The sequence below is a fragment of the Ceratotherium simum genome, chromosome 14, assembly GCF_057802395.1.
Source record: "Ceratotherium simum simum isolate JZ-2026a chromosome 14, ASM5780239v1, whole genome shotgun sequence".
In the NCBI taxonomy this organism is placed as follows: Eukaryota; Metazoa; Chordata; class Mammalia; order Perissodactyla; family Rhinocerotidae; genus Ceratotherium; species Ceratotherium simum.
In genome coordinates this window covers 15,943,511-15,959,520 of record NC_141913.1, presented here as the reverse complement: position 1 = coordinate 15,959,520, position 16,010 = coordinate 15,943,511, and the positions used below count along the sequence as shown (strand labels likewise).

General features: G+C 37.3%; 1 protein-coding gene across 1 annotated transcript in view; it reads right to left on the bottom strand.

Annotated features, from left to right (window-relative positions):
• Positions 1-221: 221 nt before the first annotated feature.
• The window catches only part of LOC147915271 (uncharacterized), a 31,487-nt gene continuing 15,698 nt past the window's right edge, over positions 222-16,010 (bottom strand). Inside the window, exon 4 of the mRNA XM_087439402.1 lies at positions 222-4,584. Coding sequence (XP_087295528.1) covers positions 4,518-4,584 — 67 coding nt within the window. The 3' untranslated portion in view covers positions 222-4,517. The remainder of the gene's footprint in view (positions 4,585-16,010) is intronic.

Here is a 16,010-nt window from a genome sequence, read left to right as displayed (position 1 = left end):
ATACAAATGGCCAATATGCACAGGAAAAGATGCTCAATATCTCATCATTAGGGAAACAAATCAAAACCACAATGAGATACTGTCCAATGCCCATTAGGATAGCTATTACAAAAACAAACAAACACAAAACCACAATGAGATACTGTCCAATGCCCATTAGGATAGCTATTACAAAAACAAACAAACAAAAAAGAGAAAAGAATGAGTATTGACAATGAGACAGAGAAATCAAAATCTTTATTCACTGTTGGTGGGAATGTAAAATGGTGTAGCCACTGTGGAAAACAGTATGGTGGGTCCTCAAAAAACAGACATAGAATTACCATATGATCCAGCCATTCCACTTCTAGGTATATACTCCAAAATTTGAAATCAAGGTCTCAAAGAGATTTTTTTTCATCCATGTTCATTGCAGTATTATTCACAAAAGCAAAAAGCTGGAAGCAACCCAAGTGTCCACAAATGGATGAATGGATAAACAAAATGTGGCACAGGCATACCTCATTTTATTGCACTTCATAGATAATGCATTTTTTATAAGATCTCCACCAGCAAAAAGATTATGACTTGCTAAAGGTTAGATGCTAGTTAGCATTTTTTAGCAATAAAGTATTTTTTAATTAAGGTATGTACATTGTTTTCTTAGACATAATGCTATTGTACACTTAATAGCCTACAAGTATTGTGTAAACATAACTTTTATATGCACTGGGAAACCAAAAAATTCGTGTTGACTCACTGTACTGCGATATTAGGTTTATTGTGGTGGTCTGGAACCAAACCCGTAATATCTCCGAGGTGTGCCTGTATATACATACAGCAGAATTTTATTCAGCCTTAAAAAGGAAGGAAATTCTGATACATGCCACAGCATGGATGAACCTTGAGGACATAGTATACTAACTGAAATAAGTCAGTCACAAACAAACACTCTATGATTCCACTTATAAGAGGTACCTAAAGTAGTCAAATTCATAGACACAGAAAGTAGAATAGTGGTTGCCAGGGTCTGAGCCGGGGATGGGAGGGTTGAGCGGTTGTTGCTTAATGGGTATAGAGTTTCAGTTTTGCAAGATGAAGAGCTCTGGACAATGGTTGCACAACAATGTGAATGTACTTAACACTACTGAACTGTATACCCTTATTATGTGAATTTTACTATTAAAAATAAACAAAAGTCTACTAATTTTTAAAAATGTCTATCTTTTCCCCACTGATTTGAGAATCCACTTTCATTTTACTTAATTTTCATGTGTTCTTGTGTCTATTTCTGGATTTTTTCCCCCCAGTAGCCAACTGGTATGTTAACTAGCACCACATTACTTTATTACTGAGGGTCTAGAGTGTGACTACTGGATAAAACAAATCCCCCATGACTCTTCTCCTTTCAGGTTTTCCTAGATATTCTTGCCTGTTTATTTTCTATATGAACATGAGAATCAAATTATCAAGCTCAAAGTGAAAACTTGTCACTTTTACTGGTTGCATTAAATTTATTAACTTGACAATAAATGATATCTTTATGATGTTGAGTCGTCCTATCCAAGAACAGGTTATGACTATTCATTTGTTCAAGTGTACTTTTGGACCTTCCAAGAAAGGCTAAACATTTTCCTTACATATACACTGAATTTTGCTCCAAAGTATTTTATTTTCTTGTTGTTGTTGTTGCTGTAAAATAGGATTTTCTCTTCCATTTTATCTTCTGATTAGTTGATGTCTGATTTTTTAAGTTAATTTTGTATCCTGGTACCTTACTGAATTCTTTTATTATATTAGTTTTCTCACTGATTCTTTTGGATTTTCCAGGTATCATCTGCAAAGAGATAGCTTCACTTCCTCTTGGACAATTCTTACGCCTCTAATTACCTTTCCTTGTATAATTTCATTGGCTAATACCTCCAATACAAAGTTAAATAAAGGTGAAGATGGTGTCATCCTTGCCTTGTTTGGGGGCTAGTGGAAATGCTTCTCATATTTCAACATTAAGTAAGATGCCAACCTTATTTCTGCAGTCTAAATATTTTAGGTAATATTAAAGAATTGTTCACCAATTCCTATTTTATTGTTTTTTTTTTTAAATCAGGAATGGGTGTTGAATTTTGCTAAAGGCCCTCTCAGCATCTGTAAAGAGAATCATAATAAAGGTCTTGATCATGACCCCATAAGCTCGGTGAAGGCAGGGACCTTGGCTGCATTTTTCAACACTATCTACAGAATATTAACACATAAAGTTTAGTATTATTTTTGATAAACGCATAAACGAGCACTTTTAAGTTCCTAATTCTTCTATATAACATATTGATAGTTATATTGCTTTCTAGTGTTTATAATACACAGTATCAGAGTATTCATACTTGCTCATCTATAGTGACCCGAGAAATAAAGAAAAACTAGCAGGGAGAGTCTTACAGACTTCACCCGTACAATTTAAGCTTTAAAACGTTTGATAAAAATTCCATCTCTGTACTAAGGAACTTTGTTTTGTTTCTCTGTCTGGAAGTCAAGAGCAACAAAAGAGAACTAATCTAAGCCTATTTTAAATAATCTATACCAGTTTCAACATTCATTATGCTCTCGTTGTAAAAATTTTCAGGTGAAAAGCTGAGGGCATCCAAGAGAAGCTTGAAAGCTTTAATTCAGTGGGAGAAGGGGACACCATAAACCAATACTAACAAAGCCTTTCTAACAAAGGATGTTATTCTCTTAAAGTAATAATCTATAGCAAATTGCACAGAAAGAACTTGATTATAGTTTTTGGTCTTTTAGAAAAGGATAGTTCCACATAAAGTTAAAAGCTGATTCATTTTTGCAAGGGTTTTACTAGCTGTCAATGATACTCTTATGAATCGTCCACTGAGTTGACATAGAGTTAAACACAGACTGGGAAATATTATTTGGTTACAATTAAGGCTTTCAATATGATATTGTACAAGTCAGATATACTACCAAAATATATATTCTTGATCCCCTGTTTCATTTATATTTCTATAGTCCAGATATTCACTTTACTTAAAAACCTTACTGTATACTTTCTGAAAGCCAACTCAAGGGCTGAATAAAGCAGTTGGGCATAAATAATCAAAAACACTTTCAAAAAGCATATTCTTCATTATTCTAGGGCTAAAGTAATTCTTGATAGAATACTGAAAAAAGTCAGTAGTAGGGTATCATCTTTGAGGATCATTTTGTCTGAACGAACGAACAAACAAACAGAATATTGTAGTAGCAAGGACTTTGAAGATCACCTACTTATAAATTCAACCCTCTCACAGAATAGAGAAAAAAAATTGAATTCAATACATTAAGTGATTTTCCAAGGCAGACGTTGAGTTATTGTCGAGCTAGAACTAGTTTTGGGTTTGGGTTTCAATTTCAACTCTGAACTCCACTTTTTTCTGTTTCTCTCTCTAAACCACAGTTAACACAGAGAATACGAGACACATCTTGTAAACAATTAAAAGTATATTTTTAGGTAGCTGGTACTGGATGTCAATTTATATTTTGCTTAAAGACCCAGAGGTAAAGTTCCCTTAAGTCAATTAAAAAGAGTCTGTAGGTAATTAATAAAATATTTTTCTATCCTTCATCATTTTAAGTAGTACAATACAAAGTTAAAAGTAATAATGCTTTACATTTGCCTCTAAAGAGATTTAAAAATGCTCTCTCAGACACGAGGTAGGTTTTTAAACTGATTCCACAATTATCTCCAAAAGGAATTCAGGTATCACGAGTCACCAAATATCAATGATCTAAAAATTACTGCCTTAAAAGTCACTTTTTGTATTTGTTCCCTTCCCACTGCCTTCCTCTCCAACCCTCGAATCTTGAAGCATTTTACACGGCTAGCCTCAAAAAACTTATTTCCTAGGAAAGTTTAAAGGCTGGATGACTAATAACTTACAGTTCCTTTCCATAATTTTACTTGTTTTAAATCATAACTCACCCCTAATACTCTCAAAATTCTCAATATGTGCAGTATCTATTTTGAGGATAATCGTTTTTTTGTTTTTTGCTGGGAAAGATTCGCCCTGAGCTAACATCCGCTGCCAATCTTCCTCTTTTTTATCCCCTCCCCAAAGCCCCAGTACACAGTTGTACATTCTAATTGTAGGTCCTTCCAGTTCTTCTATGTGAGCAGCTGCCAGAGCATGGCTACTGACAGATGAGTGGTGTGGTTCCGCACCCGGGAACTGAACTTGGGTCGCTGAAATTGAATGTGCTGAACTTTAACCACCAGGCCATCAGGGCTGGCTCAGGATAATCTTTTATATAGGTAGAAGCAACTTTCCTTTTTTATTAGCAAGAACAAGGGTGCAGTTTGCATCGTGTTCCACTAGGACAGTCTGTTCCTCTATATTAGCATCTTGGCTTCCAATCCTTTTTAAGTTATCTTCTATTTGAAACAAGCACTTCTCTTGAAGTGCTATTTTAAAATATCAATGAGAAAAAAAACTGGCCCCCACAAAAAAAACTCAAATTATTGCCTCTTCTTGACATCTCTCATACCCTTGTGCCTATAACAGATGATCGTTATATGTCATTCTCAGATGATCTGGATCCAAAGCAACATCACTTGATTGTCTAGAAAGAAAAAAATATAAAAAGGATTACAGGATTAGAGAGTCAGAAAGAGAACTATTAAACAAGATAATTAAACAAGATTCATATATTCTATATACTGAATAATCAATATAGTGTTCTTCTATCCTTTGGGTTTTTAAAGAAACTTTAATTTAAAAAGTGAAAATTATTTATTGGAATTTAAAACGCAGAAGTAACTTTATCTTAATCCTTATAATCAATGAAAAAGCTAAGAACCAGACACAGTTGATTGGACTCTGCCAATTACCAGTACTCTAAAGCTGCTACAGTTGTTAAATACATTTCATTATAATCCTTACAATGTTTTTTTTGTATTTCCTCCAACGTAAGATTTCCTTTTTTCTTTTCCTTCTAAAAAATTATAATCTAACTTCATAAAAATAATAAAACAAAGACAATGAAGAAGAATATTTTAAAACTACACAATACTAATGAAACCAAGGAATGAGTTAAAATTTTCCCTTGGTTAGAAGAGAAAAAAACAGAAAACAATTTAAGATAAGCTCTGCTAACTGCAGCTGTGCATGTACATACTCAGCTAAATGATGAGTAAATTGTTTTTCCCAGGAAGCCAAGGTCCAAGTGATCAAGAAAAAGGACATTCAGTCCCACAAGGCCAAATACAGGCTGAGGATAAAAACTAACCAGAAAAGTCCGGATGGTCACGGAAAAAGGAGATTCAATCTCACAATGCCAAACACAGGCTAAAGGTGACACCAGAGACTCAAGATAAACCTCATGGGAAGGTGCCAGCCAGCAAGGCCACCTACTCCCCATCTCCTACCTAAAACTCCAGCACATGCTCCTCCTCCCCTACCTAAAACCCAAGCTAAAAATCCCTACCTTTTTCCCTTCAATGAGGTGGATCTCAGTTATTTACTCCCATCTCCTCGTCTGGCTGCCTTTCTATAATAAACCTCTTTCCTTGCTATAAGCCTGACGTTTTGGTGATTAGCTTTGCTGTGCATCAGGTAAACAAACCTGTGTTTGTGTTCAGTTTCACTATCAACCCAAGTACAACCACTGTTAAAACTCTGAGGTACATGTATAAATAAATATAGATGTAGATAGATATTGATATACTTTCAATATTTTTACGTATAAATGATTATTTGCTTTTATAAAAACAGATCATGCTATTCATTTTATAATATTTTTTCCATTTATTTATTTATTTATTTTATTATTTTTTTTAATTTTTTGTTTATTGCAGTAACATTGGTTTATGACATTGTAAAAATTTCAGGTGTACATCATTGTACTTCGATTTCTGCATAGATTACATCATGTTCACCACCAAAATACTAATTACAACCCATCACCACGCATATGTACCGAATTATCCCTTTCACGCTCCTCCCTCCTCCCTCCTCCCTTCCCCTCTGGTAACCACCAATCCAATCTCTGTCCCTATATGTTTGTTTATTGTTGTTATTATCTACTACTTAATGAAGGAAATCATACAGTATTTAACCTGCTCCCTCTGACTTATTTCACTTTGCAATATACCCTCAATGTCCATCCATGATGTCACAAATGGCTGGATTTCATCATTTCTTATGGCTGAGTAGTATTCCATTGTGTACATATACCACAACTTCTTTATCCATTTGTCCCTTAATGGGCACTTAGGTTGCTTCCAAGTCTTGGCTATTGTGAATAACGCTGCAATGAACACATGGGTGCATGTACCTTTACAAATTGGTGTTTTCAAGTTCTTTGGGTAAATACCCAGCAGTGGGATGGCTGGATCATATGGTAGTTCTATCCTTGATTTTTTGAGGAATCTCCATACTGTTTCCATAGTGGCTGCACCAGTTTGCACTCCCACCAGCAGTGTATGAGAGTTCCCTTCTCTCCACATCCTCTCCAACACTTGTTGTTTCCTGTCTTGTTAATTATAGCCATTCTGACGGGAGTCAGGTGATATCTCATTGTAGTTTTGATTTGCATTTCCCTGATAGTTAATGATTTTGAACATCTTTTCATGTGTCTGTTGGCCATCTGTATATCTTCTTTGGAGAAATGTCTGTTCAGGTCTTTTGCCCATTTTTAATTGGGTTGGTAGTTTTTTTGTTGGTAAGATGCATGAGTTCTTTATATATTTTGGAGATTAAGCCCTTATCAGAAGTATGGTTTGCAAATATCTTCTCCCAATTGTTAGGTTGTCTTTTCGTTTTGTTGATGGTTTCCTTTGCTGTGCAGAAGCTTTTTAGTTTGATGTAGTCCCATTTGTTTATTTTTTCTATTGTTTCTCTTGCCCGTCAGACGTGGTGTTTGAGAAGATGTTGCTAAGACTGATGTCGAAGAGCGTACTGCCTATGTTTTCTTCTAGAAGTTTCACAGTTTCAGGTCTTACATTCAAGTCTTTAATCCATTTGGAGTTAATTTTTGTATATGGTGTAAGGTAAGGGTCTACTTTCATTTTTTTGCATATGGCTATCCAGTTTTCCCAACACCATTTGTTGAAGAGACTTTCTTTTCCCCATTGTATGTGCCTGGCTCCTTTGTCAAAGATTAGCTGTCCATAGATGTGTGGGTTTATTTCTGGGCTTTCGATTCTATTCCATTGATCTGTGTGCCTGTTTTTGTGCCAGTACCATGCTGTTTTGGTTACTACAGCTTTGTAGTATATTTTGAAATCAGGGAGTGTGATACCTCCAGCTTTGTTCTTTTTTCTTAGGATTCCTTTAGCTATTCGAGGTCTTTTGTTGTTCCATATAAATTTTAGGATTCTTTGTTCTATTTCTGTGAAAAATGTTGTTGGAACTTTGATAGGGATTGCATTGAATCTATAGATGGCTTTAGGAAGTATGGACATCTTAACTATGTTAATTCTTCCAATCCAAGAGCACGGAATATCTTTCCATTTCTTTGTGTCTTCTTCAATTTCTTTCAGAAATGTTTTATAGTTTTCTGTGTACAGATCTTTCACCTCTTTGGTTAAGTTTATTCCTAGGTATTTTATTCTTTTTGTTGCAATTGTAAATGGGATGGTATTCTTAATTTCTCTTTCTGCTACTTCGTTGTTAGTGTACAGAAATGCAACTGATTTTTGTATGTTGATTTTGTATCCTGCAACTTTACCATACTCGTTTATTACTTCTAAAAGTTTTCTGGTGGATTCTTTGGGGTTTTCTATATATAAAATCATGTCATCTGCAAATAGTGACAGTTTCACTTCTTCCTTTCCAATTTGGATCCCTTTTATTTCTTTCTCTTGCCTGATTGCTCTGGCTAGGACTTCCAGTACTATGTTAAATAGGAGTGGTGACAGTGGGCATCCTTGTCTGGTTCCTGTTCTTAGAGGGATGGCTTTCAGTTTTTCACCATTGAGGATGATATTAGCTGTGGGTTTCTCATATATGGTCTTTATTATGTTGAGGTACTTTCCTTCTATACCCATTTTATTCAGAGTTTTTATCATAAATGGATGCTGTATCTTGTCAAATGCTTTCTCTGCATCTATTGAGATGATCATGTGATTTTTATTCTTCATTTTATTAATGTGGTGTATTACGTTGATTGATTTGCGAATGTTAAACCATCCCTGCATCCCTGGAATAAATCCCACTTGATCATGGTGTATAATCTTTTTAATGTATTGTTGTATGCGATTTGCTAGTATTTTATTGAGGATTTTTGCATCAATGTTCATCAGTGATATTGGCCTGTAATTTTCTTTTTTTGTGTTGTCCTTATCTGGTTTTGGTATCAGGGTAATGTCAGCTTCGTAGAATGAGTTAGGGAGCTTCCCCCTCTCCTCAATTTTTTGGAAGAGTTTGAGAAGGATAGGTATTAAGTCTTCTTTGAATGTTTGGTAGAATTCACCAGGGAAGCCGTCTGGTCCTGGACTTTTATTTTTGGGGAGGTTTGTGATTACTGTTTCGATCTCCTTATTGGTGATTGGTCTATTCAAATTCTCTACTTCTTCTTGATCCAGTTTTGGAAGGTTGTATGATTCTAAGAATTTATCCATTTCTTCCAGATTGTCAAATTGGTTGGCATATAGCTTTTCATAGTATTCTCTTATAATCTTTTGTATTTCTGAGGTGTCTGTTGTAACCTCTCCTCTTTCATTTCTGATTTTACTTATTTGTGCCTTGTCTCTTATTTTCTTGGTGAGTCTAGCTAAAGGTTTGTCAATTTTGTTGATCTTTTCAAAGAACCAGCTCTTGGTTTTATTAATTTTTTCTATTGTTTTTTTGGTCTCTATTTCATTAATTTCTGCTCTGATTTTTATGATTTCCCTTCTTCTACTGATTTTGGGCTTTGTTTGTTCTTCTTTTTCCAGTTCCTTCAGGTGCATTGTTAGATTGTTTATTTGAGATTTTTCTTGTTTGTTGAGATAGGCCTGTATCGCTATAAACTTCCCTCTTAGAACTGCTTTTGCTGTATCCCATAAATTTTGGCATGTCGTATTTTCATTTTCATTTGTCTCCAGGTATTTTTTGATTTCTTCTTTGATTTCTTCGTTAACCCAGTCGTTGTTCAGTAGCATTTTGTTTAATCTCCACATATTTGTGGCTTTTCTGATTTTCTTCCTATAGTTGATTTCTAGTTTCATACCATTGTGGTCAGAAAAGATGCTTGGTATTATTTCAATCTTCTTAAATTTATGGAGACTTGTTTTGTGGCCTGTGATCAATCCTGGAGAATGTTCCATGTGCCTTTGAAAAGAACGTGTATTCTTCGGTTTTTAGATGGAATGCTCTGTATATATCTACTAGGTCCATCTGTTGTAGTGTGTCGTTTAAGGCCAATGTTTCCTTATTGATCTTCTGTTTGGATGATCTATCCGTTGGTGTAGGTGGAGTGTTAAAGTCCCCTACTATTATTGTGTTACTGTCTATTTCTGTTTTTATGTCTGTTAATAATTGCTTTATATATTTAGGTGCACCTACATTGGGTGCGTAGATATTTACAAGTGTTATATCCTCTTGTTGGATTGTTCCCTTGATCATTATGTAATGCCCTTGTCTCTTTTTACAGTTTTTGTTTTAAAGTCTATTTTGTCTGATATGAGTACTGCTACCCCAGCTTTCTTTTCATTGCCATTTGCGTGGAGTATCTTTTTCCATCCCTTCACTTTCAGTTTGTGAGTGTCTTTAGGTCTGAAGTGTGTCTCTTGTATGCAGCATATATATGGGTCTTGTTTTTTTATCCAGTCAGCCACCCTATGCCTTTTAATTGGAGCATTTAGTCCATTGACGTTTAAAGTACCTATTGATAAGTATGTACTTACTGCCATTTTTTAACTTTTTTTTTTTTTCTCAGTGTTTTAGTAGTCCTTCTCTGTTCCTTTCTTCTTCTATACAGAATTGATGGTCACTTTAGTTTGACCTCTGTCTGAAAGCTGTACTCTTTAACTCCTCCTCCCTCATGTTTTTGATATCATATCTAACCTCTTTGTTGTGCATTTGTATCCATTACGTTCTAATCATGGAAATAGATAATTTTTCCTATTTGTGGTCTTTTCTTTTCCCCTTAAATCAGTCCCTTTAACATTTCTTCTAGCACTGGTTTCTTGGTGACAAACTCCTTTAATTTTTGCTTATCTGGGAAAATTTTGATCTCTCCTTCCATTTTGAATGATAACCTTGCTGGGTAGAGTATTCTTGGCTGTAAGTTTTTTCCTTTTAGCACTTTAAATATATCGTGCCATTCTCTTCTAGCCTGTAAGGTTTCTGCTGAGAAGTCAGCTGATAGCCTTATGGGGTTTCCTTTGTAAGTAACTTGACATTCTCTTGCGGCTTTTAGGATTCTCTCTTTATCTTTAATTCTGGACATTTTGATTATGATGTGTCTTGGTGTGGGCCTCTTTGGGTTTATCTTGTTTGGGGCTCTCTGTGCTTCCTGTACCTGGATGTCTGTTTCCTTCCTTAGGTTAGGGAAGTTTTCATCTATTATTTCTTGAAATAGATTCTCTGACCCCTTGTCTCGCTCTTCTCCTTCCGGGACACCTATAACACGGATGTTAGTGCGCTTGATGTTGTCCCAGAGGTCCCTTAGACTGTCCTCAGTCTTTTTAATTCTTTTCTCTTTTACCTGTTCACCTCGGGTAATTTCTTCTAGTTTTTCTTCCAGCTCACAGATCCGTTCTTCTGTATCCTCTACTCTGCTTTTGAGTCCCTCTAATGAATTTTTCATTTCCAGTATTGTATTCTTCATTTCTGATTGGTTCTTTTTTATATCTTCCATTTCTTTGTTGACATTCTCACTGAGTTCATCTATTCTTCTCCCCAGATCAGTGAGCATCCTTAACACTCTTAGTTTGAACTCTCTGTCAGGTAGGTTGCTCATTTCTGTTTCACTTAGTTCCTTTTCTGGGGTTTTGTCCTGTTCCTTTACTTGTAATGTATTCTTTTGCCTCTTCATTTTGCCTCTTTCCCTGTGCTTGTGTCTACGTATTAGGTAGGTCAGCTACGTCTCCTGCTCTTGGACAGGTGACTTTATGTAACTGACGGCTTAGGAGGCTTCCAGTGTGCTTCCCTCAGTTCTCAAAGTTCCAGGGGTGACCCCTATGTGGGCTACATGTATCCTTCTGTTGTGGCCTGTTAGCTCTCCCTGTAGGCGCCCAGGGAGGCTGAGTTATGCTCCTGGCCAGCTGTTGTAATGCTCAGCTGCTTGTAGTTGTTGTGGGCCCTTCAGTCTCTTTATCAGGTGTGAGGATCCCCAGCACAGTTGGCTGCAAGTTCTAATACCACATTTGTGTTGCAGTATTTCTTTTAAGTGTGTAGGCCTCCACCGTGGCAGGTTGTTAGGCTAAGGGCCCTACAATTGCTGTAAGCCTCTAGCCTATTAGGTCTCTTGTCAGCTCTCTGAGGATTGCAGCTGGGTGGGGCTGGCCTCAGGCACAGGAGCACCCAATTGTTTCAGGTTTTGGAAGGTGGAGCAAACCTCCTATGTGGGTCTTTGAGAAGTACAAGTCTTCTGCGGCTGAGAAGCCCTGCCGCCCACAGGTCCACACACACAGTCAACACAGTCCTGCCCCGTGTGAATGCCCCGACCTCCCCAAGCAGACCCAGTCTCTCCACGGTGGGAGCCCCACACACTCTGCCACCACCCCACACTCTCCACCCGCTCCTTGTGCCCACCCTGCCCTGCTCAAGTCAGCTCAGTTGCCAGGCTGCAGAGAATCCAGTCACCAATCTATGCAGGCCCACAAGTTGCCTGAGGGCTTGTTGTTGGGTGGGGCCAGTCTCTAGGGTGGGCTGCCTGCACTGGCTGAGCTGGATTAAATCGGTGCTCTAGCGGGTGGAGCAGACCCTGGGCTAGCAGTCCTCAGGGAGAACTCCAATGGTGTCTGTGTCAGCAAGCCCACACCAGGCCACAACAATGGCCGCTGCCAATGTCCCAGTCCCTGGAGAGGTCTCACCCCTCACCGAGATGCAATCAGGGCCTATTAGGTGAGTCTCTTGTCACCAAAGCACTGTACACCTTTCTTTCTGGTGATTTTAGGTTGCTTCCTGAAACGGGTGAGTTTGCGCGCGGGCCCTTTAAGAGCCAGTTTTAGTTTCTTTGTGAACCGGGTTTTCTGGGGGTGCTCCCCAGTGTTTTAGTAGCAGGTAAAGTCAGATATTATGCCGCTGGTCTCGATTGTGCTGGGTCCACAATATGCCCACAGCGGGGGCGCTCCCCGGCTCAGGGCCCCGCGCCTCCAGGGAGGCTGCGTACCTGTGAGCTGCTCCCGGCGGCCGTGAAGCTGGTGGCTTGTGAAGGCGGCGTTTTTCTCTCCAGAAGGGAGTCTCTGCCTCTTCCACCTCAGTTAGGATTGTCCGTTGTTGCAGGAGTTCCTCTCATCCAGTTTTCAGTTCTGTCTCAGGGGTAATTTTTCCACGAGTAGTTGTAAATTGGCTGTGTCCACAGGAGGAGGTGAGTTCCGAGTCTGCTTACGCCGCCATCTTGACTCCTCTCCCTCTATTTTTTCCATTTAGTATTTCATTTAACATACTTGTTCTTGTCAACTGATGTATTACTGAAATGTTGTTTCTTGTGACTATATAATATTCTATTATACGGATTTAATAATTTATTTCATGTTGGACATCCCATGTTGGACATTTACTTTATTTTCAACTTTGAGCTCTTAAAAACACTGGGATGAATGACTTGGCAGCTAAACACTAAATACTTCAATATAATTTCAATTACTTCCTTTGGATATATTTTTTAAGTGAAATTGCAGATTCAAAGACCTTGCACAATATTAAGGCCTTTGCTACCTTTTTCCCTAAAAATGTAGCAATGTAAACTTATCAGCTAAGTGTGAGACTGTTACATGTCCCAAGATCTTCGTCAACATGATTGTCTATTATCTCAATTTGGTGGGCTGAAATGAGTAAGTAAACAATTGTTATTTTAATTTTTATCTCCATAATTATTAGTAGGGTGAATTATTTGTGTGCATTGCCTATTTGTATTTTTCTTTTGAAAATTACCTTCTATTTCTGTACATGTCAAAAGTGTATTAATTTCATCCTTAATTCTGTGATATTTTAGCTGGTTATAAAATTCTAGGTTAACACTTATTTTCTCTTAACACTTTAAATTCCAATGTTCTCTGTCATATATTATTATTGATGAAAGACCTGCAGTCTATCTTTTCTTTTTTTGGTAAATAATCTGCCTATTCTCTTTAAAAGCTCTTAATATTCTCCCTCTCTCCTTGATGTGTTTTGTAAATTTTTACCATGAGCTCATCTTTACTACAAATTATCTTCTTCTGGGGTCCTGAGAGGCATTCCTCTGGAATGATTTGATGGTTGCCTCTACCTCAGCCCAATGTGATTATTAAGTACTTCATCAGATTTTATGTTAGTTTCTTAGTTCAGAGCTTCCCCAGAGTAATTAGAGGAAGAAGTCAGTCCCAAATGTATGCACTGCACAGTCTAGGAGATCCAGTGCCCCATAATTTGTCTTGTTTACATCCACTGCCTAGGACTCCAGCTTCTATGTCTCATCCTTTAGCCAGCAGGTAGAATTTTTGCCAACTGAACCACCCTTTCCTGGATATTGGATTTATGCAGGGAGCCTAATTCCTCTTCATACTTACTTGGCTCTGTAAGGCATTAAAACCCCAGCACATAGGGGTTAGCCCCGTGGTGTAGCAGTTAAGTGCACGCACTACGCTGCTGGCAGCCTGGGTTCGAATCCTGTGCATGCACCGACGCACTGCTTGTCAGGCCATGCTGTGGCGGCCTCCCACATAAAGTGGAGGAGGATGGGCAAAAATGCTAGCTCAGGGCCAGTCTTCCTCAGCAAAAAGAGGAGGATTGGCATGGATGTTAGCTCAGGGCTGATCTTCCTCACAAACAACAAACAAACAAACAAAAAACCCCAGCACATAAAGGGTTTATCTGGTCCAGTTATCCTTATCAGCCATGTGGAGTCAATTCCTCTCACCACCAAGAGTCCTCAGTTCATTCTTGGCACCTACAGATCTTCTTTCCTTATTTTCAGTCTCAGCTATATATTTATCTTTATCTATTACTGTCATGTTAGAATGGAAAGATAAGGGACCTTCGACATCAACTCACTCTGATGGCATATTCTAAGCTACATATTTTTCAGAAACAAACATGTAACATGCACACAATTCTACAAGTCCTTACTATAGTATCCCACAATGAAGGCAGTATAATAGAGTAATTTATTACAACAATAACACTTCATTGCAATGGGTGAAAGGATGCTCTTTTCAATAAATGGTGCTGGGTCAACTGGATAGCCATATGGAAGCAAGGTAGCTTGACCCTACCTCAGACAATTCACAAAAATCAATGCCAGAAGGACTGAAAAAATAAATGTGAAAGATAAAACAGTAAAGTGTTTATAAGAAAATACAGGAGAATGTCTTAGTGACCTTCGTATAGGCCAAAAACTCTTAAACAGGCCACAGAAAATGTTAACTATTAAAGGAACAACTTAGAAATTAGACTCTTAAAATTAAGAGCTTCCATTTATCAAAAAACATCATTAAGAGAATAAGAATGCAACCCAGCAGTGGAAAAATATATTTTCAATAAATATATATGACAAAGGACTTAAATACAGAATTTAGAGGAACTACCACAAATGAGTATTTAAAAGATAAGAAATCCAAAGGAAATATGGGCAAAAGACTTGAATAGACCATTCACACAAAAATATCTAAATGGTCAATAATATATGAAGAGGTGCTGAACTTCCTTAATCATCAGAGAATTGCAAACCAGCACTGCAATGTGACAATATCACACAGCCATCAGAAAGGATACAATGAAAATGACAGACCAAGTGTTGGTGAGCATGTGGAAAAACCAAAACACTCTTACACTGTTGAAGGAATGTATATTGGTACAATCACATTGGAAAACTGTTTGAATATGTCTATTTAAGCTAAGTATACGCATATTCTATGCCTCATTAATTCCACTCCTAGATATATACCCATCAGAAAATAATGATGGTACCAAGATCTTAGAAGTCTGATACAAGTAATATATTTTAGGCAATTTTCCCATAAAATGGTTAAAATGCAAAATTTTGTAGTTAGTTTCAATAATCCAAGAAAATTTTACTCATATGCTAGATATTCTTCCCTTTATCATGATGCTGGATAGATAAGGTATTTATATGAATTAAGAGGTGTTTACTGCATTGAACTAGGTAAAATAGGGAAATCCTGAATTAGGATAATGAAGAATTTGAGCCAGAAGTTATTTCTTTGGAAAGCTGTAAAACAAAACAAAACAAAAAAGCCACCAAGTAAATGAAGCTTCATCTCCAGGGCCATGTAAGAGTAAGGGTGGATTCACACTATTAAAATTCAGTAGAAGCAGGAAAGACAGAATATGAACATATTTTCCACCTCAAGCTCTGTGGTTAACTTCTAAACATTAACAAAGCAGGACATTCAGGAAAACTCAAAGGTCTCTGTTTTATTCTTAACCATCCCGGCAACATCCTGCTCCAGTCATCCCATGTAACTAATTACTTGTAGCTACAAGGGATACACCAAGTAAGCAGCTTGTTATGAAACAAGTTTCATAGTCTTGTTATGAAAATCTAAGCAGCTGCATAGAAAAATGAGCAAAAGACATGAAAAACAAGGAATACAAATGAAAAATAAAAGTTTAAATGATGTTCAAATTCACTGTTAATCCAAGAAATGCACATAAATCCCCTTCCACCAACCTACTCCAAGAACAAAAATTCAGTGGTAGTCACAGTCTGACTCAGTGCTCTGATTTCTCTGGACACATTTCTACATTCCATAACTACTGATCTATATGTTTACAAACAGTCCACAAGTGAGCCTCCTCAAGTCCCCTGCACGCCAGATTGTGTAGGAGCATCGCTTCTGGTCTGACTTGACTGCTTACCCAGAGTCTTCTCAGCTGTCATCTCACCAGAAAGCAATA